Source organism: Magnolia sinica, chromosome 13 (assembly GCF_029962835.1).
Source record: "Magnolia sinica isolate HGM2019 chromosome 13, MsV1, whole genome shotgun sequence".
Taxonomy (NCBI): Eukaryota; Viridiplantae; Streptophyta; class Magnoliopsida; order Magnoliales; family Magnoliaceae; genus Magnolia; species Magnolia sinica.
In genome coordinates, this window is record NC_080585.1 from 32,121,424 (window position 1) to 32,147,174 (window position 25,751).

Consider the following 25,751-nt stretch of genomic DNA (forward strand, 5'->3'; position numbering starts at 1 on the left):
ATTGAGTGTAGATTTGTGGCTAGTCCGAACACGCCCCAAAATACTTTTTTTACACACCTATATCCCACACACTCTCACACCCAGCCACACCAAATGGGCACTCGATCCCTCATCTCAGTGTTGAAATAGAATCTGTCTGCCACTGAGCCATGGACCCGGACCCCCTCAAAATGCAATTGATGACAGTGGAACGATAAGTTCCATTTGAGTTAATCAATGGTGCATAACGTTTGGCACAGGATAACACAATTTACAAATCCTATTTAAGGTGGTGAGTGGGTAAGGTGGGCTATGACATACACCCAAAAGCAATGCACTACAAATATGGTTGTAGTGGAGGTAGGCAAGATTGGTATACCACAACAAACTCTAGTTATGGTGAAAGTGGGCAAGAACTTTCACACCACTTTAACAAGTAAAATTAGTCTTGCCACGTGGAATATCTGAATGAGTTATGGTGGATAGAAGGAAAATGAAGGTTAACGTAGCGTGTTTGCAGGAGAGAGTGGAAAAGGAGGAAAAGGAATAGAGATTGGTAATAACTAGTCTGATATATACATGGAAAGATAACATTGAGAATGAAATAGTGGTAGGTTTAGATAGATTGAAATTATAAATTGTGGTCGTTAAGAAACGTGAGATAGGCTTATGGCAGGTAAATTGGTTTTGGATGAGGTTTTCTACAATACATCAGGATGTAATGCTATTTTTTACAGCTTGCTTGCTTGCTTTATTTATTCATTACTTTTTCTTTTTTTTTTCTTTTTTACATTGGGACCCTATCTGCTGGAGTAATGTTGCAATGGTGTAAAACATTTACTTCATAGGTCTGCTGTGGATTGGGGATTTACAAAAACAAAAACAAAAAAACAAAAAAAAAAAAAAAAAGGGAATTTTACATGAAACGACCTGCTTGTTATAAAATTTACACTCTGCTACCTTTTAAGAAAGATTTTCATAAGCTACCTCATTAATGTAATTAATTATCATTACAACACTTTCCATTAGATTTATTAACTGTCATTCCCGTTGACCGATGCGAGTAAAGTGTGTCACCCTAGGTTAGCCTCAAGGCCCAAGAACAGCCCCATCTGTGATTCAGGTGGACCACACTATTGAAAACAATGTGCACGGCAATACTCCAAACATTTCCTTTGGTGTGGCCTAGATGAATCACGGTGGGCCTGAGTTTTGGGCCTCAGGCCTAAATTTTGGTATGCTAACTAATAGTTGGAATGGATTTAATATAAGCACTGTAAATCAAGGGGTGGATCTCTCTCACACCTTTTCTTTTGGTATGGCTCACTTAAATAATACGTCAACCTCACTTTTGGCCTTATGCCTAGCTTGGGATTACATATCTAATGGTAAGAGTTGATTTCAAATAGACATTATAGTAGACCCGTCAAAAATCAAGGGTGGGCGTCCCATAAAATTCCTTTTAATTAGAAATCTTTGGGATGGAAGGGGACGCCTGCCCTTGATTGTTTACAGGGCTCACCATGATGTATATGTGAAATCTAATATGATTATTAGATGTGTGATGTCATATTAGGTTCAGGGCTAAAAAATCAAGCTGACCTATGATTCAGGTGAAACATCCACCCTCGAATTTTACAAGATATACCGTAACGATGATTTAAAATTCATTCGAACCATCAGATGCCACACCAAACTTTAGGCCCAGGGTCAAATATCAAGCCCATAGGGATTCAGGTGAGCCACACCAAGAAAATAGTCTGGAAAGTGAGTATTGCCCTGTACATTATTTCCAATCATGTGGTCCGCTTGGATCACGATGGAGCTAAGTTTTGGGCATTGGGCCTAACAGGAGGTGACGCAACTGGTGGTCGGGGTGGATTTCACAAAAACATCATGGTGGGTCCACCCAAGCCAACCGCCATTAACAAATCTAATAGAAGTACTCCAGTGATAATTACTTTGATTTGATTAATGAGCCAACCTATTGAAAACGTTTCCTTAAAGGTACCAAATGTTGATTTTATATTAGGTAGGTAGTGTTTGGTAAAATTTTCAAAATAAAATAAATAAATAAAAAGATTTCGCACATAACTCCAGTTAAAAGAGATAATCGCCTAGGATGAGTGATGCCAAAATAAAATACTAAAAAATCAAGGTTGAAAGTTCCTATCAACTTCCCACGCAACAACCGTCAAAGGCAATGACCTGTATTCAAAGAAAAGGAGTTGAATGACAAAAGATTGAAATATGTCAATATGATAAATTTTCTTTTTTAGGTACCCATCCTTGATGACATACCAATCATATGAACGGTTTGGATCATTGCAACATGGGCCATGTCAAACAGCTACAAACCTGACATATAAATAGCCATATGTCCGATGTACTGTAGCAAACCTCCGAGATGGTTCGTGCATTCGCACTTTGGTGGGGACATTACAACACGTGAACTACGGAATGCTGCTAGATGGAAAAATGGTATCTAATGGTGTTTCATCACCACATCTAGAGCGTTTGTTGGGGTTATTTGCCGTGTGTTTATTACTGTACGTATTAACCCATTCTCATTGTGTAGTACTAGCAAAGCCTAAAAATCATAATAAATGGAGGATCCTGATTACTAGACTATTAGTTACAAATAATGGTTTATATATATATATATATATATATATATATATATATATATATATATAGCTTCAATGGATGAGATTTGATGGTTAAGATCAACCCGATAGAATTTTAGGCTATACCCCGTCCATAAATATACTTGTGATATGGACAAATCCGGATAAATGCGTTTATACTCTACTTGCCTGGTTAGAATTGATATCTAGGATAACATCACGTGTTAGCACATTCATACATGTTAGCACATTCATACACTCTACTCGCCCAGTTAGAATTGATATGTAGGATAACATTATGTGTTAGCACATCAAGAAAACTGAGATGCTCATAGAGACTGCACAATTGAAAACCTAGAGGTTATTATTCTCTCGACAACACAGTGGCAAGCAAGCATAAGAGAAGCATATTATGTATCCTATTTTGATAAACATATTTGACACCACGGTGACACCTAGCGGGTAATGAAGAGTTTCAAACCCTTGCTAATCCAAATCAAACAACTCTTTTCAGCTCAACACTATCAATAAATCTTGTTTCTCATGGACACTTAACTTAATCTAGTTTTATATTCTTGACTTCTATCTAACTTCTAATTAGCTAGCTTAGTTTAGTATAGTTTTTGCTTTTGTCCAATGCATTGTTTAAACAAGTTGACTTAGTTTAGATAAATATACACGACCTTATTGTTAAATCTCCTCCAAATCTCGAAGTCTTTAGCAATTTATTGATCACATACTATTGCGCAAAAGTGACAACTATCAAAGTTTTTTTTTTTTTTTTTTTTGGCGAGCATCCAAGTTTTGAATATTGTCCAGTTTATAACCATCTCGTTCGCTCAAACCACAGGTAGTAGCTTTTTTCAATTTATTTACTTTTATATGCCGATTATACTGAATTTTCATTCGTATTAATAAAATCAACATTAAGGTTTTAAATTCTTATTTTACTTTTTTATGTTATTTTTGTGGATAAATACGATCAAACTATCACTGTCGTGATAGAAGCCTTGTTTTCAAGGCAAAATTAAAGTATACATCAAAATGACCAATCTTTCTCTCCATGAATATTGTGATCATTTTATCAATCGATGATTAAGTAGTCAAGCCAATCTTCACATATCTAACTTAAAATCAGACTATTTCGAAGACTAAGGATCACAAGGTGTTCGATTAAATTCAAGTCAAATACGACTTTGGCACACCCAACATAAGCACACTCGTACATGCATAAATAAATCGAGTCATTCATTACACATGTAGTCGTGTCTTAATCGAATGGCAATACAGTGTATATGCCAGAGGCCTTCTAAACAGTTGAACACGAATGTGCTAATCTTGTTCACTAAGGGCCTATTTGAAAGCTTAGCCATTTGAGAATATATTTTATGGTAATAACAAGTTACCTAGATTATTTGGAGTTATAATACTTAGAATCTATTATTATGTTATGATGAGGTATTCACATATTCAAATTTAAATAGATTATAAGCTTCATGTCACATATTCAAATTTAAATAGATTATAAGCTTCATGGGTGTTTTCTATGTGATTTGAATTTTAACTAGTTTTAAGGCTTTGTTTATACCATGTAACTAATTATATTTATAGTGTGTTTGTTTTGCCTATTATCTTGATAATGTTAAGTAAAAGCGACCTTTTTATAATTTTACCACTGCCAAATCAAACCAAGATTCATAGGTAAAATGCGGTTGCAGTTAAGGGATAAGGAATTTGTTTCATTCCACTTTTATTTATTTATTTTTATTTTTTATAACATTACTATAAAAATTCCTAATTCAAATGGTGACATCTTTATATTTTAATGCTGATTAGACATTAAAATAATATAAAAATGCCATTGTTATAATTATACCTTGAAAAACAAAAGCAATCAAATGCAAATGTCGTTTGGAGACAGGTAAAGTATAATCATTCAACATTTAGTAAAAGACCATTAAAGTTGATTATAGGGAAATCATCCACCTACATATAGTAGAATCTTTGGCCTGGGAGATAATCATAGTTTCAGTAAATGTTTATTAGCATTGCCCATCAGTGGTTTGGCCCATCAATCATTAGAGAGATTATTAGGTCATGGTCCATCCATGGTGGGACCCAGCGGATAAATTGTTTGAATCACCAAATAGTGTGGCCCACATGTAGCAATCATATAGATCCAGACAAGGAAACCCAATTCCCATCTCAATGGCCTAAGAAAGAAGTCAGTCATGATTGATCATATTGGAAAATATCTTATCATTCATCTGGACCAACCATCATGTGTCCCACCTTTGATTCACCTCTCAAAAACCACTTTGATTTTATGATCCTAACTCTCCGATGATGATGATGATGATAATAAAAGAAGGTTCGTGCTGATGATAACAGAGGCCAAGTGATTGGTTTGAATTATCCATCGCATACCTTCCATATATCCATTCCTCTTAGAAGTCGATTTGGTTAGATTATTCTAATTAACCAAATAAAAACAGAAAATTCATTCACTGATATGGACCATCCATGATGTGAAGCCAATGTTTGATTGCCCACCTCTTCCAAAAATCACTTTAATGTTACAATCCTAACCATTCAATCTATACATAGAAATGGATGGTCAATATGTATTATACCAAACAACGTCCCATCAATGACTTGGATTGTCCATCATGTTACCTCGGCCTTTGGTTATGGATATCTCCCAAAAGTGACTTTGACATGAGATCCTAACCATCCATCAATGGCTATGAACCTGTATGGTTAACATTGTTTATATATACTAGAAAAGGTCCATTATTCCTCGATCATGTCTATCCATGATGTGGGCCCACCTTCCACTTCCCATCTCTGACGAATGGATCAACTGATAGGAAATGAAAAGTCCATAATAATTAAAATAGAAAAGGTCCAGCCATTGATATGAATTGTCAATGACGTAGGTCCCACCTGTCGTTCGCGTCTCCCTCATAAGTCACTTTACGAAATGACCCTGACCATCCAATTATTTGCAAGAAAAATGGATGGTCCACATTGGTTATACCTGACACGCGGCCAGCTTTTATTGTCTGACGCTCTTAAAAATGAAAGGAAGCAGATTGGCTGGTGTAGCACACAACAGCTATATAGTTAGTGTATTGACGTCAGCAAGTTCCGTGGGTACCATCATGACGTATGTGTTATATCCAAACTGTCTGTATATTTTTTGAGCTAGTTGTAAGGCTTGAGACGATAAATAAGACATATCTAAGAGCTCGTTGTAAAGCTTGAGATGATAAATAAGACATATCTAACGATCAAATATCTAACGATCAAGTGGACTATACTGCAAAAATCAGTGGGGGATTGAATGTCTACCATTGAAACCCTTTTGGAGTCATAGAAGTTTTGGATCAGTATGAAATTTATTTTAATTTCCTCTTCATCTAGGTTTCTGTGACCTCACGAATAGATTGGATGGAAAATAAAGGTTACAGTGGGCCCTACGAATTGGCCCACCGAATTTTTCAACGGTGAAAACCATTATCTCTGTTGCGATTTGTGGTATGGTCTAGTTGATCTTTGGATATGATTAATTTTTAGATAAAAGGTGTGGATATAATAAATACATCATTGTGGGGCCCATGTAACTTTGATCTCCTTTGAACCGTTCGTACAACTCGGAGTTCGAGGAGCGTCAGCGCTCGTCTTCGCACGGAAACGGATTGGCTACTCCCCCTGCCACCATCCCCGTGGCTGGTGGTCGGTGTTCTGTGGGCCCCACCATGATGTATGTGTTTCATCCATTCCGTTCATCCATTTTTACATATCATTTTAGGCTTGATCCCGAAAATGAGAGGGATATAAATCTTTGGTGGACCACACCACATGAAAACAATAGTGATTGGATATCCACCATTAAAATCTTCCCAAGGCCTAGTGTACTGTTTATTTGACATCCAATCTGTTGATTAGGTCATACAGACCCAGATGAAGGGAAAAAACAAAAATCAGGTTGATCCAAAACTTCTATGGCCCACAAAATGTTTTTAATGGTTGACACTCATTCAACACTGTTTCCTGTAATGTGGTCCATTTGAGATTGGGATATACTCATTTTTGGTCTCATCCTGTAAAATGATCTATAAAAATAGATGGGCGGCATGGATGAAACACATACATCATGGTGGGTCCCACATAGCACCGACCACCAGCCATTGGCGGGTGTCAGGGGAGAAGCCAATCCGCTTCCAAAATGAAATCGGATTTGCTTACTCAGTACGCTTTTATCGTTCCGAGTAAACTGTCAGGCCCATCATGAATGTATGTGGTTTATCCACGCCGTCCATACGTTTTTCCAACTCATTTTAGTGGTTGATCCGAAAATTGAAGCATATCCAAAGCTCAAGTGGATCACACCACAGGAGACGGTGTGAAAAATGATTTCCACCGTTGAAACTTTCCTAATGCCCACAGCGATGTTTATTTGTCATCCAATATGTTTATAAGATCACACAGACATGGTATATCAGCTTGATCGAAAACTTCTTTGGCCCCTAGAATTTTTCAGCGGTAGGCATTTAATTCACATTGTTTCCTGATTTGTGGTCCACTTGAGCTTTTTATATGCTTGATTTTTCATTTTAAGTCTGAAATTATCTATTAAAATGGATGGACAGAGTGGATCTAATAAATAAATCACGGAGTTTCCTCTGTAAGCTTTGCGTACCTATGTACACAATCCGCTTCCCATAAAAATCACTCGTCAGTTTGTCCAGCAATCCATCAATGGCTAGGAAATGGGTAGTCCATATCAGTTTTGATAATTAAAAAAGGTCCAATAAAAGATCTTAACCATTCATGATATGAGGCCCACCTCTTTTTCTTTTTCTTTTTTTACCGGAACATTGCAATTCAATTTATTAAAACCAGGCCACAGCCAAAATATACAAATATATACAGAGAAACAAAAACACAAACTAACAATTACAGCTCTTCCCAACCATTAGGAAGATGACTACTATCATCTAAGGCCCACCTTTGATTACCCATATGTTGGGCAGCATGCTAACAACAAGTGAACTGAGATCCAATCTCCAGTCTCACCCACAAATGATAAACAAAAAATATAATCTACAGATAGAATCAAAGCATACCAAATAAACCACAAGACAGAATATACGTGGAAAAACCCCAACAAGAGTAAAAAAAATCACGGGTGCAAACTTCCACTATGAAGAAAAACGAGATTACAAGCATTATACTAACTTTCTCAATGCTCTCATGCACAGAGATCGCCCTTTTCTCTTTTGATACTCTTTTGATGTATATATAAAAAAACCCTTTGCATATACCTTAGAATGTCTTACAATAGCCCTAGGAACCCCTATTTATAGTTTAGGCAACTTCCTTCGCACATTTGCAAAAACCGCCTCAAATTTACACTGTCCGCACCAAATTTGCACAAAATTTGCGTAACCTCGACTAGTCGAGAGAGGTCCTCGACCGGTCGAGCAGGCCACTCGACGGGTCGAGCATGGGCCTTGACTGGTCGAGCACCACAAACCAAGAAAAACATCACACGCTAGACTTTTAGTCGAGCGAACCCTCGACTGATTGAGCAGCATGGTCCAGATGAGGCTCCACACCTCAACACCATCCTTGTTAAAAAGTCACCTTGACCGGATGTTTGTAACCATACCATTCATGGCTAGGAAAATTGACAATCTCACCTTTGCGACCTTTGAGATGAACCATGAGAGATGAAAGATATTACTTGGATTGTAGGGGAAGATGGTGGGGAAGATGGAAGAGAGAACAATGAAGGGTTGAAAATGGTGTTGAGGAGATTTCATAGGGATACTTAAATGTTTAATAATATATTGGATCCATAATTAAAATGAAGGTTCCATGACATGTTTAATAATAATATATTGGATCCATATTATAATAAAGTTTTCATGATGAGTTTAATATATTGAATCCATATTATAATGAAGGTCCCCAACACCTATTTTTCGCATGATACATACTACAATAATAAATTCTTTTTCTAATCTAGTATAGTGTATTCTTTCCATAACCAATTTTTGCTCCACAATAATCCATTCATATTTTCTCTATTGCACAACCATATCTTCAAAGGCATTTTTTTACACACACCACACAAACTCACATCCACACCCATACCACATTGTGGCTCGATCCCATGATCTTAGTGTTGAAACAGGGTCTATCTACCATTGAGCCAGACCCTTTAAAAGGGTGGTCAATAAAACATGAATCCATGGCAAATTTCCATTGGCACTATTGAGAAATGAATTACATTTTAAGAAATTTGTTTGTTTTACTCATGAATATCCCAAGATGTGTTTTCATGGATATCCCCTAGGGCGGTGTTAAAAAAAAAACAGTTATGTTTTCAATGTAAAAGTACAAGTTTCTAAACAAAATTCTTCTCAATGCTAACATCATGAATTCAAGTGCCCATGTAATGTGTAGGTGTGAATGTGTAACAAAGAAAAGTAAGTTCTTAAAAAGTGAGTGTATTTTATAGGACCTACAATACCTAGGTGTATATAGGAAAAACCCTAACCCAAACTCTATTAGTCAAGCCATAGGAAGGGGAAGTCCCTGGAGGGCATAGGTAAAGGTAAAAGAAAAGACTAGATTGATGACTTGCTATTTAAACAAGGATATAGTCCTAGATGGTAAACCAAGATTTGTGTATTCAACTCCCATTAGGATCATATTTCAAAAACTAGTGGTTGACCCAAGACTAAACCCATATTATAAGTTGAAAATATTAAAAATGCAAATAGATATTTAAATAAGTTGAAAAAGAAGTTTTATTTATTTCAATTCAATCTTTCTTCAACCGCTACTGAATTTGAAATTTCAAACTCCCCTAGAGGGAATCATAATACAGAACATGCTAGGAAATAGCACTTGCCTTGATTGATGTTGAGGTTGAATCTCACTACCACCTTATTTTTTTAATAAAATCCTACCTCAAGAGTCCTTCCAAGTGGCTTAGAAGGTTTAATGACTCAGGCCTGAAACCAATACATACTGGTATCAGTGGCCAATATAGGCCTGAAATTGGGTGATATAGGGCAATACAACCCCACATCAGTGGGGAATAATACAACAGGTCCAAATAGATTTTTAAACCTGCCTTACATGATGATATTGTTGTAAAACAGATGTCTTAAATCTTGGTTCACTGAGATGATCAACTAGTTGAGGGACTGGCTCGACTAGTCGAAGGTCCATTCGATTGGTCAAAGACAATTCGACTCGAAGTCCAGCAACGGTGTATTTGAAAATTCCGGGATGCTCGACCAGTCGAAGCCCTGACTCGACTAGTCGAGGGTTGCATAGACGGTGTGCGGTTTATGCACGGACTGGATAAATTTGAGGTAATTTTTAGGGAGGTGTATAAGTGGGGTTTCCCCATCTATAAATAGGAGTCCCTAGGGACATTCTCATGTATGTTAAGGCTTTCTAAAGGGGTTCTAGGGGTTCCTACAGGAGTTTTAAGGTTTCTAAATGGTGTAGCAAGGGTGAGATTCGAGGTTGTTCGAATCGGGTAAGTCCTTTCTCTTTGTAATTTCTATTTTTATAGTGAAATTTCGTCGCTTTGTGCCGTAGTTTTTTCCGAAAGAGTTTTCCATGTTAAATCTTTGTGTTCTCTTGTAATTGCTTGGTGCTCTTAGATTGCTATCCTAGATCTAGATCTGTGTGATTCCGCAACACAAATCCCAACAAGTGGTATCAGAGCAATCGTTGGGACACAGATTTGAATATGAGGGATTAACATCAATGGGTATGAGATTGAGAAGTACTTAGGAAAAAAATAAACTTTGAGTTATGGAAAATCAAGATGATCAGTTCCTTAATCAAGCAAGGCGAAGATGATGCTCTTAAGGAGCAAAAGTCTACTATGACTGATGATAATTAGAATACTCTTGATAAGAAGGCTTTATTATTGATCCATTTATATCTCACGAATGAGGTTCTTTACAATGTCATGAGGGAGAAAACTGCGGCTAAGTTATGGGCAAAGTTAGAAGATGTCTATGCAAAAAAAAAATCCTCTGAAAATCGCCTACACTTGAAGCGGCAGTGGTATAACTTCAAGATGACAGAGGTTGGAGATCTAGAGGCTCACATCAGCAACTTTAATAAATTGGTTTGCAAATTGCTGGATATGGAAAAAATGATAAAAGATAAAGAACAAGTATGTATGTTGCTGAATTCTCTTTTGGCGTCGTATGAGTCATTCAAGAACACAATGTGCACCACGAATAAAACCTTGAGTATCGACACCGTTATCTTAGCCCTTCATGAGAAGGCCATGAGAAAGCTTAACGGCGACATAGGGACATCTTCCGATGCACTATTTACGAGGGACAGAAATTCTGAGCAAGATACGAAGTCTTTGAGGTCAAGATCCAAAGGACAAGGGCAAATGAAAGTTAAAGTGTTGAAATTGTGGGATGCAAGGCCATGTAAAGAAGGATTGTAAAAATCTTAAATCAAAGAGAGAAAAATATGAAGCTTCGTACAAAGAGGTCAATGCTGTCACATTAAATGGATCGAGTGGATGTGATGATCATGTTTTGTCTGTGTCTACGATCAAACAGTCATACTATGATCGTAGGAGCGAGTGGATTCTAGACACAAGGGCATCCTTTTACACGACTCCTCATCGGAGTTGGTTCACTAGCTACAAGGAGTGTGATGGTAGACAGGTATTTATGGACAATGACAGTGCCTATAATGTTGTGACTGTTGGTATGGTGCGTATCAAGATATTTGATGGAACAGAGCGTACCCTGACTAGGGTGAGGCACGTTCCTGACATGAAAAAGAGTCTGATTTCTTTTGGTGCACTCGAGGTTATAGGGTGCAGGTTCACAAGTATTGATAGTGCTCTTAAAGTATCTAAGGGGGGTATGGGTAATCATGAAAGCGCAACGACTCGATAACATGTACAGGTTGATCGGGAGCACTTCAACAGGTGGAGCTGCAGTGGTTGTAGCAGATTCCACCTATGCACGTGTGTGGCATATTGAGCATGACCACATGAGCAGGCAGGGCAGGAAGGATATGACGCATGGATAGAGATACGTAGCAGGTGGAGCAGCCGCCTATGAAAAGAATCACATGGTATAATCGCAAAATATCGGTGAGGTACATGAATGACTCCAATATCGCATATGCTCTCGTTACAAATGAGGGGGATCAGTATTCTATTAAGATGACTCTTGGTGAGTCTGGTGCTGAGAAGTGGAAGGTAACTATGGACAATATGATGAATTCGTTGTACCAGATCGACACATGGGAGTTGGTAGAGCTTCCAATGGGCCAGAAAGCGATTGAATGCAGGTAGATCTTCAAGAGGATACAACATAGATACAGAGCGAGGTCGGTAGCAAAGGGTTATGATCAGAGAGAAGGGATCGTCTTCTAAGCGATATTCGCACCGACGATATAACAAGTTTCTATTAGATCTGTGATTGGTGTTGATTGGCCAATGTGATCTCAAGCTGAAAGGATGGATGTGGAGTCTGCACTTCTGAAGGAAAATTGAAAGAGCGAATCTACATGAAGCAACCAGAGCGGTTTAAAATTAAAGGGGCTAAGAAAAAGAGTTTGTAGGAGGTCGTGGTACGACCTATCGCCTAGGCAGTGGTTTGATCCTTTTATGGTGAGTCAGGAATTGTATGCTGATGATATGTAGATTGTCAATTATGACATATCTGAAATCAATGTACTGAAGACTCGGTTAAGTGGGACATTCAGGATGAGGGATCTGGGGGCTGCAAAGATGGTTGTCAGCATTGAAACTGGAAGAGCAGGTTTTGCTAATCACAAGTAGAATACCTTGTGTAGGTATTGATCAAATATGTGATGGACCAAGCAAATCCGGTGAGCGTTTCCTACGCATCTCGCGAATTGAATTGAATGCGGTCTAGACACGGCCTGATCCATCCTTCGGAAGTAAGAAGGGATCTAAAATGATGGATAGCGTGATCAGCTATCTCCTGTCTATCCTCTGTACGGACACCATCCACTGTGATACTGAATATGGCTTTAACATGAGCGTGCATGTTGGTGATGTTGTGGAAGTATTTGATGTTCTTATCACCTTCAGCAATCCATCTCACTCTGGATTTCAGCTTCCAAGTTATTTCGTCTTGCAACGTCCTGGCCGAGATGTCTTGGATGATATGGATGCGCCTTCCCAAAGATTCAGTAGACATCATGGAGCCCTCTGCTTCCGAATCCATTCACTGGAGCTCCAAGAGTAAGTCTGCCATTTCAGCTTCCCTCTTACCCAACTCCCCTACTTTTCACTCCTTCAGCTTCTCCTTTAGAAGTCTAAGTTTGTATAAGAGTTTGTTACTTGTAAAACCTTTGACCTAAAATGTGGGCCACCATTCCGCAATCCGTTGGTTGAAGCTGTTGAGGGTGATCCAAGATGAATTGAACCGGAATGGTTTAGGACCCCAGCTTTCATCTTCCAGCATCAACAAAATCGGAAAGTGGTCCGAAGTAGTTTCGGGGAGGGCCGGTTGGGACGCTAACGGGAAGGCCTCCAGCTAGTCTGTGGACAGGAGGAATCTGTCGAGCCTGGATTGGATTGGATGTTGACGCTCGTTGGTCCAGGTGAACCTTGCCCCAGATAGGGGAAGGTCAACCAGTTTGTGAGATTGAATCCGATTAGAGAAATCCTCCATGACTGGTGAAGCTCTTCTTTTCCGAGAATGCTCAACAAATCTGACTACGTTGAAATCTCCAACGAAACAGCACGGACCTGAGAAGGAATGTCTAATGCTAGTTAGCTCATTCCAAAAATCTGGTCTAATAAATTCTGAATTAGGATCGTAAACTGAAGAAATGAGGCAACAGAAGGAAGAAAACTTATCTTTTAAAATAACTAAAACCGAAAATGATCCAACGGAGGAAGACTGAAGCTCCCACTTGGATGATTTCCAAGCTAGAATAATACCAAGCTTCCTGAGGCATTAAGGGGAACCCATTTAGTGTCCTTTGCTTTCCACGGGGTGGACAGAAGGTTGTCTTTAAAAAGGGGAACCTTAGTTTCATGAAGACACAGAACATCTGGGTCTCTCTTGCCTATAGTGTTATTGATCAGACACCTCTTCTGCTTAGAGCCCACCCCTCTAACATTCCATAAGAGAATTCTCATTGGAGCATCAATCTTCCCCGAGATCCCTGTCTCCCTTGCCGCACTTTGGAGGCTAACATTAATCTCGGACTCAGTTGAAGTCTTTGAAGTTCCCTATTGCATGTGGACCTAGGAATATGTTTCGTAGGGGTACGAGGAGAGGGGAGAGGTCTTCCTCTATTTTCGATGCATTAGAAAAGGGCGATGTAGTCTTCTGGTCTATCACCAAACGTCAGCCCGAGAGAGCTACCGACGTGCCCCACCGCATCCCTAATCCATTTCTTGTTTTGGATGGATTCAAAAACTTCTTCTCTGCTTTTCTCTTCACCTAAGATCGTATCCATGGCCTCCTGTTGCTAGTGGGGGTAGTCAGCACACATCTGCAGCGGTTCTGCAACTATCACATTGGCAGGCAGATCTTACTGAAATAAGGTTATGGGGCCCATATCTGCCCAATCACAGGAGTGGGGTATGGAATTGAGTGGGGATGTGGGGAGGGAGGAAAAGGTTTGTGATTCAGAATATCGATTATCGGTATCGTTGGCTCTGGAAGCGTTATCTCCCATTACGGAGGAGGGATGTAGGCTTTGGATGTGGAGGGTAGGCGGATGTAGCAGGGCCTGCCTTTTTGCTGAGGGATGGGCGAAGAGGTTGTCAGGTAGGGATATGGTTTTAGGAATAGGAGGGAGAGATTGGGGCTCGAGTATGGGACAAGTAAGAGGGGTAAGATAAGGGTAGTGACTCTGGACCCGACTCGCATGATCCGATATCGCGATTCACACCAGACGCTAAACTCAGGCTGGCTGAATAGGTGGCCATGTGTTGAGAGATAGAAGCTTCTACCAAAAAGTTAGTCACGCGTCGACTCCCTGTGGAGAGAGGGCCATCAAACCTCGGGTGGCTCGGGGGATGGCAATGGGAAGGGTGACGTGTCTGGATGGGGGCCGCACACGTATCCTTCACCACTAGTCACTCGATGAGAAGGCGCTCGTCTCGAAGCGTCAAACCTGAGTTCACGTGGTGGCTTCTCCGGCAATAGGAGCTACCGCCCCTCGCATCGAAACTCCTCGATGTCAGAGCGCGACGTCGATTCGTCTGCGATTGTGCCACGTGCTTGTTCGACGGCCTGGATGGGAGCTCTATCTTCAATGGGGCCAGGGACGCTGACAGCGCCAACATCCGAAGGTCCGCTGGAGTATGGAACTCGTACTCCTTCACTGAGCATCGTCTCTGACGCTTGGAACTGAGGCGGAGATGAAGCTTCTTTCGCCCTCCATAGATCTCCCCACCTAGGGTATACTGCATCAGGCATTTCTTTTTGCACCGAGAGGAAGATTTGGCAGTTGTTGACCTGAACTGTCAAATGGGGAGGCAGAGGGGAGCCCTTCTTCCTTCTCACTTGAACTCTGATAACACCCAATTCTTCCCCTAGTTTCGTCTTCGAGTCCAACTCCAATAGGGAACGAAGGCAAGACGTGGCCAAGAGAAAGAACTCGTCATTCCAACATTCCAGAGGGATGCTCCATAAAAGAACCCAAATATTTTTCATCCTAAAGATGGAATAATCTTCCCATGACATAACTTTAGCAACCAGCCCTTCCGAATGCAAGTGTCCCGCCATTGTTAGCATTTCATGGTTAATCCCCGGACATACCTTGACCCACAGATCATTGTAGCTTATTGGTTTGATGATGTAGTTACCAGGATGGAAACCAGTACAGTCCTTTATTCATTCTTTAACTTGCGAGAGAGAGGCTCCTTCTTTGGTGATGATAACCACTATCCCCTGCAACTCTGCTCTGGCTCGGTTAAAACTTTCCTAGCTGACAGAGAGGGTGAAATCCCTCTGTTCTTCCTTGAGATCTTCTCTGTCTGGCCCAGGCATGGCACTGTCTTCCTTATCAGAATTGGATTGGATGTTAGTTTGGTCAATGGGGGCGGTGTATGTTTGAGGACGACTTCTCTAAAAGAGTGACCTTCCATTCGCCTGGACTAAGGAACAGGGTTGTGGCTATTGGGATCTTTGTGAGACTCAAAAATGACGGCCTTCCTTTGCTGATCTCTGTATTTCGGCCCAAATCTAGCACGCTGGACAAGCATTGGGACTCCTCCAAACCTCTGTCCATGCAACATTTCGACTACTCTGGCAAGCTCCATTTCCGAGCTCATTCTGACCAGGGCAAAGCCCCAATAAAAACCATTATCCTGATCTCTCGGCATAACAACATCCATGATCACACCCGCACGCCTAAAAACCCTAGAAATGTTGATTGGGAGCCATCATTCCAAATATCCCCTGACGAATAAGGTTGGATAAGAATTTCTTTTCCTTCCCGCTGATGTTGAAGACGTGTGAATGCGTTTCGAGTAACGCACCTACTTCCAGCCATGACCCCCATTATCATCCAATTCTCCATTTTCTTCGTCAGCAGGAGCTCCCGAAACGTTGGAGGCTCTTCCCCTGTTAGCTTTGCCTAAATCTCCTGTCGCCCTTGATTCTACTGGATGATGTTCTTCATTTCTTCTCTTCGCGTTCGCTTTTATATTCTTCCTTTCCTCAACGGATCTCCTTTTAGCATTTCCAGCTTGACGGTGTGCGGTTTATGCGCGGAATTCGTAAATTTGAGGCAATTTCTAGGGAGGTGCGTAAGTGGGGTTTCCCTATTTATAAATAGGAGTCCCTAGGGTCATTCTCATGTATGTTAAGGCTTTCTAAAGGGGTTTCAAGGGTTCCTAAAGAGTTTTAGGGTTTCTAAAGAGTGTAGCAAGGGTGAGATTCGAGGTTGTTCGAATCCGGTAAGTCTTTTCTCTTTGTAATTTCTATTTTCATAATAGAATTCTGTCGCTTTGTACCATGGTTTTTTCCCGAAAGGGTTTTCCACGTTAAATCTTTGTGTTATCTTGTGATTGCTTGGTGCTCTTAGATTGCTATCCTATATCTATATCTGTATGATTCCACAACACAAATCCCAACAGATGATTGACTACTTTACATGTAAATGAATAAACATTAAGTAGCTTTTTTTCTTTTTTTTTTCACTGTAGGTTTGTAGGCTAGAGGCCTACCCTCTTGTAAACAAAACAAAACTTCATTTGGAAAATGTGGATCCCACATGAATACTCATGAACTTGGGATTAAAACAGCTAATTTCAGAGCTAGAGCTTTCATATATATATGTAAAAGAAAGAGGAACTGTTTGATTATTGAAATGTATGCATTTCAAGCTTTCTTCTTCTTCTTCTTCTTCTTTTTCTTTTCCCTTCTCTTTCTGTGTATTTACATTGGGAAGCTGTAAAAGGGAGGCATTGATGCAGAGCCACTCCCATGAAGGCCCATCAATGCTCAGTGATCTTTGGTCCCCTGTATTCGGCCCCAACTACATGGACATCTTCTGGCTTCTCCCTCTCTTCCAACCATGCATGCTCCTCCCTACCATCTTCCACCATCCCATCGGCGTCCCCTGACATAAATCAAACAGCATCTAGCTAATTGTATTACACCCAAAAGTTCATCAAGATAAATATACGATCAAGATAGGATGAGAAGAAGAAGTCTGACGGGAAGCTTCGGATTAATGAGAAAGATTGCAGGTAGTGCACACACAAGATTTGGACCACACAGATATGTGCCATTCATGAGGGTCCCAAATCAAACAGCTACCCCCCGCTCAAGAATCAGGCCAGACTACTCATGGGATGGCCACAATGTGCAAAACAAACAGAGTTTTGAGTAAAACTTGCCCATGGTCCACATCTAATTACATGGATGCCCCTCGTTGATGAGTGGAGAGGCCTGATTCTTGAGTCACAGCTTTTACAAGCCAGTGCCCACCAAATGGATGGCTGGGATCTCACACACAATACATGTGGAAGCATGAATTAAGGCTGAATAGATATTCACATGCATGTTGGATTAGCAAATCCTTAGGCTTTGTACTAAGACAAGAGAAGAGTTAGGACCTTCAATGAGTGATGAAGGGAGCTGATGATTGATGATTGGACGAATGATCAGGTGGGGCCCATTCCAACATCCCCATATCACCAGAGTGGCACAGCAGTGCACTAATCACTAGGTGAGTTTCTCCCACCTGGGCGGCTCGGGAACAATCTCTTTGATGAATTAGCTTATAAGCATACCCATTTCTCTTAAACTATGTACCAAAATTTTCAAAAGGAGACACCTTTAATGTGAATATGAATGAAGAAGAGAGTTCATTTCTTACTGGGTCCTGACTTGGGTTAGTAAACTGTCCATCTCTATGTGTCGCGTGATCATTTTTATTAGTAAAAAAGGTAAAAAAGGGTGCAAGGGATGACTTTTCCCACACAAGTACCTTTCAGTGGTTGGTCGGATGTTACAGCACGATAATAATTACAAACGAATATTCAGCAGATGGGTCATTCAAGAGCATGTCAATTTGGAAATGGATGGCACAAGCGGCGTCGAGAATCAGGAATCAAATGGACTAGACATTTTGGGAATAACAAAATAATAATTTATTTTTGAAAAGTATTTTGGGGACAATTAGAACAAAATATAGCAAAATTTCAAACTAATGGGTGGTGGCATTTTTGAAAAAATTCAATAACTGCATGAATACATTTGAAGTTATCAAGCAAATGCAGAGGTGAATTTGGTGAACAAACGTTGTGATCAAAGTAGCAAATTTTGCAATCTGATGGGTGGGAGACTTTTGGAAATGTTCAAGGCCCTGGGCTCAATGGTAGGGTAGGCAGTCCTTGTTTCAAGAATGAGACGTAGGGTTTGACCCAGCTTACCTAACCCAAGAAAAGAAGTATCTTGTTTTGGTGCAAGTTGAAGACTCTAGAAGGGTGAGCGGAAGGCCCAAGAGGGCGTGGGTGGAGTTGGTAAGAAAAAACGTGATGACCTCTGGTAACTGAAGTTATGGCCCTTGAACAAGTAGAATGGTGCAACAGGATTCATGTAGCCGGCCACAGTTGGTAAATTTAGATTAGTCGGTCCAGAAACAAAAATTGACAGGTGTGCATGTTTGTCGTAAGTGATATGTACAAAATAGGTTTCTAAAATTTCTTAGAATAGAGACTATTTGCTAAGTGGATGCTATTTTCCAAGCTGAATAATAGACCTAACAGCATAAATGACTGACTACTCTTCAGAGTATCCCACCTTTCCCCCAAGGTTTCACAAATGTTTCCCTCAGTTGATGATATTTTTTCGGAGTATCAGCTAATATCAGTGATGCCGATGCATGTTCCTTATCCCTAGTCATTAATATATGTACTGATACCAATACTCTAAATATTGCTACCACCACAATTTTCTTGTAAATGAAGTAACATTGTTAGATTCTAATTTTCACTAAAAGACTATCAACCTACCTGAGAAGCTTGCGTAGGGGAAACTGTTGTAGTATGTGCAGTGTCTGCCTTCAGAATCAGAGTATGGGGGGCCGAGCACGTCCAGTACTGCACATGCAGTCATAGCTGTGAAACAGTGCATGTTGCCACCTGCAGCCGGGTAGAGTATGGAGGTGTTGCAGGGGGCAGTAAAGACAGTGTCTATCTTCACCTTCGCCAATCGAACATTGGAGGGTTGGACTGCAAGAATGTCAAAGAAGTAATGCAGATAAAGGTAAATAAATGAAGAAAAAAGGAATAAAAGAACTCAATGTAATTTACCGAATGGATGGATGAGAGATCCAATAGTAGGAGTATCTATTTTACCAGATGACACTAAATTACTCTTGACTATAGTGCGTGAAGCAAGCAACAATAGACTCAGGTGTGGGAGCAGGGAAGCATCTGTTCAAAATGTTATCAAGTATAAACGGCTAGCAAGTAGGAGTCCGATGCATGCTTAGAAGCGGGAGCAGCACCTGAGCACACCTGAATTGAAGGACGGTGGAACTAAGCTTTTGAAGTGTACACCTCAATCTCCTTTAGGGATTAGGGTTCCTGTTGGGGTAGGGATCATGCAAAATTGGGATCAAGTCTTAACCCTTGACGGGCCCCATGCCCTGCATGTAGGATTTGTTGCACTAAAGCAGTGCTTTTCTCCTCATAGACGAAATTAGCTGCATCTTTTGTTTTTAAAGAACTTCCTTGATGCATTCATGTGAAGGAAAGTGCCACTCTAGCGGCGAAGATCCTACTTTGAAAGCATGGAGACTACCGAAATCAACGTTAGACCTAATCCCATTTTTACAGGATCAAACAGACCCTACTAATCATAACCATTTCAAGAAAAGGGTCATCAATAGACAATGTTGGGCATGGGTGGGTTCGCACAATTGTGGCCCACAGTGCAATGATCCAAATTGTCAAATCTGACAAACCCCACCATGGATGGACCTTGCCCCAAAAATTCTCTCCAATTGAAAAATCCAAACCCATCAATTGGTGGCTGAAAGAAATAGAGAGTACAGGAAAGAATGCAGTTATGGTCCACATCCAACAATGAAAAGGCCACAGATCAGATGTTTAGGATCTTACAACATGCGAGAACTTTTGTGGCATTGCCCATCCACAGTGGTGGCCATCACATCAACAATCTGGATCATCACATGATCAGCTCTACTTGCACTAACTCATGGCTGGAAGATGCCACCCTCAAGCTGAGGCTCATACAATTCTTATAGCAGATTTTCATAGTTCATCCTAGCAAGCATTTCAGTTTCTTGTGGTGAGAGCAATGAAAGCACAAAAATTAAAAGAGAAAAGGGCTAGCCAGTTAACAAATACACATGCATGCATTTGAAAACATTTGGCAAAAAACTTACAGTGCGACGGGTTGATAATCGCATCACTACTATGAGGAATATCAGCCCAATCGTAAGCCTTGATGTGCATTGACCCAAACAAGAGCTTGCTGAAAACGGTCATGCCAGGATGATTATGGAGCGGAATGACACCTGATGGAGGCAAGCAGAAGATACCCATCTGCAGGAATGCAAGTTAGAAACTTTAAGATATGGACATGAATCGAGAACAATTTTCAAACTCTTAATATACAACGCAACATACCGAGAACATGTCGCACTCGTAGAGGTGTAGGTACGTTATTAGAGGAGCGCCTTCTGTCTCAGTCGTACTGAAATACGGCATGTCCTGACTCAATCCAACATCTTCTGGGCTCATGCTATCTGCATGAGAGAAGTCATTCTTGTAAGCAATAGGGAGAAGGCCCCTCTTAACATCACCGACGATGTACTATATATATATATATATATATATATGCAACAGTCACATATACATGGACATCAGTAGCAGTATAAACATGCGTGCAGGTGCGTAGGCACATTGATGCATATATCGTGCAACATGCATGCTTCAAGTTATGTCAGTAAGCATGTCATGTGGTAATTCTGTTACATGCAACACACAGCTGAGCCTTCTCTCATATTAGTGCAGTGGCCAGAACAATGCACGGTTTGCACTGAGTCCTGAGGTTTGTCTACTTGAAACAATGGCATCCAGTTTCAGTCTGCCTTGCATTTATTTTACCTAAAATAGCATGTTATGGTACATGTTATCAGTATATACATAGATGCATACATATAAACTAAGTGTATGGCTCATGCAATGCACATAGAGGGAGAGTAGAGAAGAGGAAAGAAAGGGAAGAGAGAGAGAGAGAGAGGAAAAAAATTCAAAACGAGGGACCCATCCTCACTTTTTCTGTTGCTATGGCCCATTCGAGTTTAGATCTACCTCAATTTCAAGCTAACTTCCTAGCAGGATGTAGATTAGTAGATATACATAGTGAATTTCATACAATCATAATGGTGGACCCATATACCCTTTGTTGTGAGGTTCCGTAGTAGTACCACTAGGGGAGGCTACATGCAAAGAAGAGGAGAGGAGGCTACATTGCATGAGCAGTTTAACTTTTTGCTGGTGAAATCTGAATCGTATGTCAAACAATAAACACATTTTTCAAGTCACTAAAATACCTCTACTTCATGTAAAATGCCTTCCCATGGGTTTTCAATATTCAAAGTTCTCAGCCATCAGGAAACTAATAGCAGGGTCAAAAACATCCAAAAGCCAGCTACATTATATATGGTATAGACATTGATTAGTGACGCCCACTTGATGGTGGGACCCAACTTTTCATGCTACTTAAAAGAGCTTCCAGGTACGCATGGTATTGTTTGGAAGATGGGTTTGCACACGTGTGTGTGTGTGTGTGTGTACTCAAGCATAATATGCACACCTGTGTACGATTTTTCTTTTTCTTTTCTGAAAAGGTAACAGTACCAGGGATTGAACCGTGGATCACTCACACACACTACGCTGCCTTTTCCAGCTCATCAAATGAGCAGGAGACAACTGTGTACGGTTTTTATGTTTCCATATATAAAGATTCATGCATCTTCCCAGATACAACGAATAGAACATGACCCAAAAGCCTGAGCCCATAAGGGGATAAGATTTGTTCCCAAAACATTCCAAAATTAGCCAAAAGAATCTATTCCAAATGGACAATATTGCAGTAGTTCACAAACACATTTTTGGTTGTCTCATCTACACTGAACAGACTGTCTGTGTCCGGACCGTAGAGCCCACAAACAGTACTAACCATCCATTTAGTGGCTACCGAATGTACAGTTCAAAATAAAAGAAAGACAATGGTCCAAGTTCTATGAGTGGAATCATATGGTTAATAACATCTGATCAGTCATCAGTGTCTTCTTTCCGATATGCCCCTCCAAAGCAGGGCCCACTATTTGGATAACCTTAGCAGAAATGCATGGATGCCAAGTGTATGGTGGATGTGATTCAACTCCTGAACTTATCCTATTTTCCTCATTAGATGCTAAAATTACTGATTCCTATGCCTAGCAACAGCTGTAAAGAGGAAGGTTGCTTTTACCATGGGAAATTAATGAACTAGGTACTGTACAATGCCCCAGCGGTACAGCGCGGTTTCTACTATTGGGATCGATCCAAACTGTTGAAATGATGGGCCAACTGTGGATTACAAGATGGTTTCGACGGGGTCCATGATTCAATGATCCAAACAGTTGAAATGATTGCCCTATGGATAGGGCATGCACTACAAAAACACCCAGCAAGGGGAGATTCTAGTTTGACATTTTTTTCAGTTGAATGTGAACTGTTGATGTGATTTATTTGTTAAGCATCTTTGTCAGCTTTCTATTCAAGGATTAGGATTTCTGCGAATTTGGGGGATTTCTGGCGCACAGGCCATCCACAACGGGGTGCATAACATCAACCGTTTGGATCATTTAACCATGGGCACACTTGCACAATTTGAAGACCTAAACAGTAATGCACTGGGGTGTATCGTAACCATCCATGAGATAGAAGAAATGTAGTAACCATCCATGAGATGAGATAGGAAAATAGTCACAATTAATAGGAATCCAGATATGATGGAGTAAGGAAATTTAAAAAAAAAAAAAAACCGCTAGGAGCATATCATCTCAATACTCAAAGGGGAATACATTTCCAACGTTAAGATTTTGCTTTGTTGCAATTTGAAAGGAGTCAATGAGGCAGGTTTCATCATGTTATTTTTCAGTTATAGAGGCAAATTAATAAATAGTTATCCTTGTTTGTGGGTTGTCTTCTTTTTACATCTCTTGAAAAATCATTTAGAAAAAAAATAAAATAAATAAATAACTTACTATGTTATCCATTGCAACAAGAAGCAAGGTGACGTGACAGAATGTATTGCATTTGCATTGTATATGAACATTTTCGTGACCAATTCATATGTTGATATGATACAAACATCTGTGCTGCAATACGATACAAATGTATCATTTGTATCGGTTTGTATCATTGTTACATTCCATAGAAATGAATAGTCCCAGATAATATTAGTTGAATTCAATATCAATTGAATGCCGATAACATCGGAATGTATCGAAATCATATTGAAATGAACGATGATGAACTCATACAATTACAAAATGTATCTGAAACTTGACAAGAACCACAAGCGCTGTAAGAAGCCTTGCGAAACTGACAAAATCATTCTAACGAACATAACATGGTTGCATGTAGCCCCAATCTAAATTAGCCCAAAAATCAAAATTTAAAGAAAAAGACAATCAATATCTCTAACCCAATTACAAAAACCAGCAATGAAAGAAAACGAAACAGTTCGTTTTCAAGATTACATTCTTCAAAGTTACTGAATCAATACAAGTTCAATATAAAAACCAAAACCCGAACCGTCTCTCAAAAATTCAGACCAGAAACAGATATTCCAAAGCAGGAAACATGGTAATCATCCATTCCGAGCAAAACCCAACTCGTATTTGAAAAAAAACTCCACAAAAAACCCGCAAATGCAATCGAATTCCCAAAAACTCAACACGCTAATCGTATTTTAATCAAAATTGTACAAAAACTTCACAAATGTAATTGAATTCACGAAAATTCCAATGCATCCAAACGGATAAAATAAAATTCTCGACGTACCGAGAACCGACCGAAGCCGTTCAACATCCACCGGGGACGGAATGGTCCCAGCTCCAGCAAAGACTTCCTTGCATGTATCGAAGAGATTCTGAATGACGCTCGGAGTCATCTGCTTCTTGTTACGTCTCCGGTTCTTCTTGCCTCTGCTCTTCTCTTTCGGCAATTCACGAAGCTGCTGCTGCTGCTGCTTCTGAGGTTGCTGACTTTTTCTTTCAAGCAAGCTTGAATCAATCCTCATTCAGACAAAAGTCTTAATGAAAAGAGAAACCCAAGAAGATAGGGAATTCTAAGAAAAAGGAGAGATGGGTTTTAGTAGTTTTTCCTTTCTCTTTCTTATACTATATCATGTTGGTATGTTCTGTAAGAGAGAGAGAGAGAGAGAGAGAGAGAGAGAGAGAGAGAGATTTTAGCTGTTGATGAAGGTGATGGGATGAGGGGTTTAAAAGGAGAGATGGGTAGGCCAGACTTAGATAATATTTGTTTTTTGAATGGTGAAAACTCAAAACCATGGGCCTTCCCAAAGGAGGGTCTGCTTTCCAATGGGCTGTTCAAACAGCGGATTTTCCTTTTCTCCTCTTTCTTCTTTTGTTTTTTTCGTAAATCTCTCTCATACAAATACATGTATTGAGTTGTTGGATACATACACAGTACATGTATCCATCCTATATATTAAATGAGAAATGTTCTGGTGCCCACATATAACTCTCAAGTTATAGTGCTCTTAATTGCATTAGACACTTGTATAGTCTAATACATTGATCCAGACCGTTCATTAGGTTCAACTCATATTTCATGGACTACCATGACAAAATCTCATCAATTCCACTAGTATTAACCATTTGATCAATGACATTTTATATGTACGGTCAAGATTGTTTACACATAATAAATCTAATCAACAATTTGATCCATCTATTTCTTAGGGTCCATCATGGTTTGCTTATAGTTCTAAAGAATCTATTTTTCTAGGCAATGATAACCATCCAATCCATGGCTTAGAAAAGGACGGTGATAGAAAGTAAGGCCAAATCAAGGATGGATTGGATCATCTGATTAGTACTATTTTTGAATGGTGGATTGTAAAGTGTGTTATTTTTAAGTTAATAAACGGTTTAGATCTATGGATTAAACTACCCAAGTGAAAGGATGCAAGTAGAAGCACCGTAACTTGTCGTGGTCGAAGAGCAGAAGAGCACCGGAGCATTTTTAAATGTGAATACAACAGTAACGGAGAGGAATTTATAAGGCTCGTTGGCTGAGCTGGCAGAGCCATGTTTGAAAACGACCTGAGTTCGGGCTATCTTGCATAGGAACGGAAATGGATCGGCTACTCCGCCTGCCACCAGCCAATGGCTGATGGTCGGTGCCCCGTAGGCCACACCATGATGTATGTGTTTCATCCATGCCGTTCATCTATTTTTCCAGTTCATTTTATGGTACTATACAACAAATTAAGTATATCCAAATCTTAAGTGGACCACATTACAGGAAACAATGTTAAATTAGCGTTGACTATTAAAAACCTTTATGGG

The 25,751-nt window shown here is 39.9% G+C and overlaps 1 protein-coding gene across 3 annotated transcripts; it reads right to left on the minus strand.

The window, feature by feature from the left end:
- Window positions 1-16,778: 16,778 nt before the first annotated feature.
- Window positions 16,779-24,731, minus strand: LOC131223476 (plant cysteine oxidase 2). Of its 3 annotated transcripts, none has more exons than XM_058218904.1 (5): window positions 24,220-24,716; window positions 20,788-20,906; window positions 20,544-20,703; window positions 19,144-19,362; window positions 16,779-17,243 (listed from the first exon to the last, which is right to left on the minus strand). In XM_058218904.1, exons 1-5 carry the CDS (start codon window positions 24,455-24,457, stop codon window positions 17,119-17,121), a joined length of 861 nt encoding a protein of 286 aa, XP_058074887.1. In that variant the 5' UTR covers window positions 24,458-24,716; the 3' UTR covers window positions 16,779-17,118. The 3 variants fall into 3 exon arrangements, with proteins under 3 accessions (XP_058074887.1, XP_058074889.1, XP_058074888.1); XM_058218906.1 differs by having other exon boundaries at window positions 20,788-20,973; window positions 24,220-24,384; XM_058218905.1 differs by having other exon boundaries at window positions 17,129-17,264; window positions 24,220-24,731.
- Between the last annotated feature and the right edge of the window lie 1,020 nt (window positions 24,732-25,751).

Coding starts and splice junctions, on each gene's coding strand:
- LOC131223476 (XM_058218904.1), bottom strand. CDS start 24,457: ATGAGGATTGATTCAAGCTTGCTTGAAAGAAAAAGTCAGCAACCTCAG. Junction 20,907..24,219: donor ACGGCTTCGGTCGGTTCTCG/GTACGTCGAGAA, acceptor TCTCTCATGCAG/ATAGCATGAGCCCAGAAGAT. Junction 19,363..20,543: donor GATTATCAACCCGTCGCACT/GTAAGTTTTTTG, acceptor ACATTCTTGCAG/TCCAACCCTCCAATGTTCGA.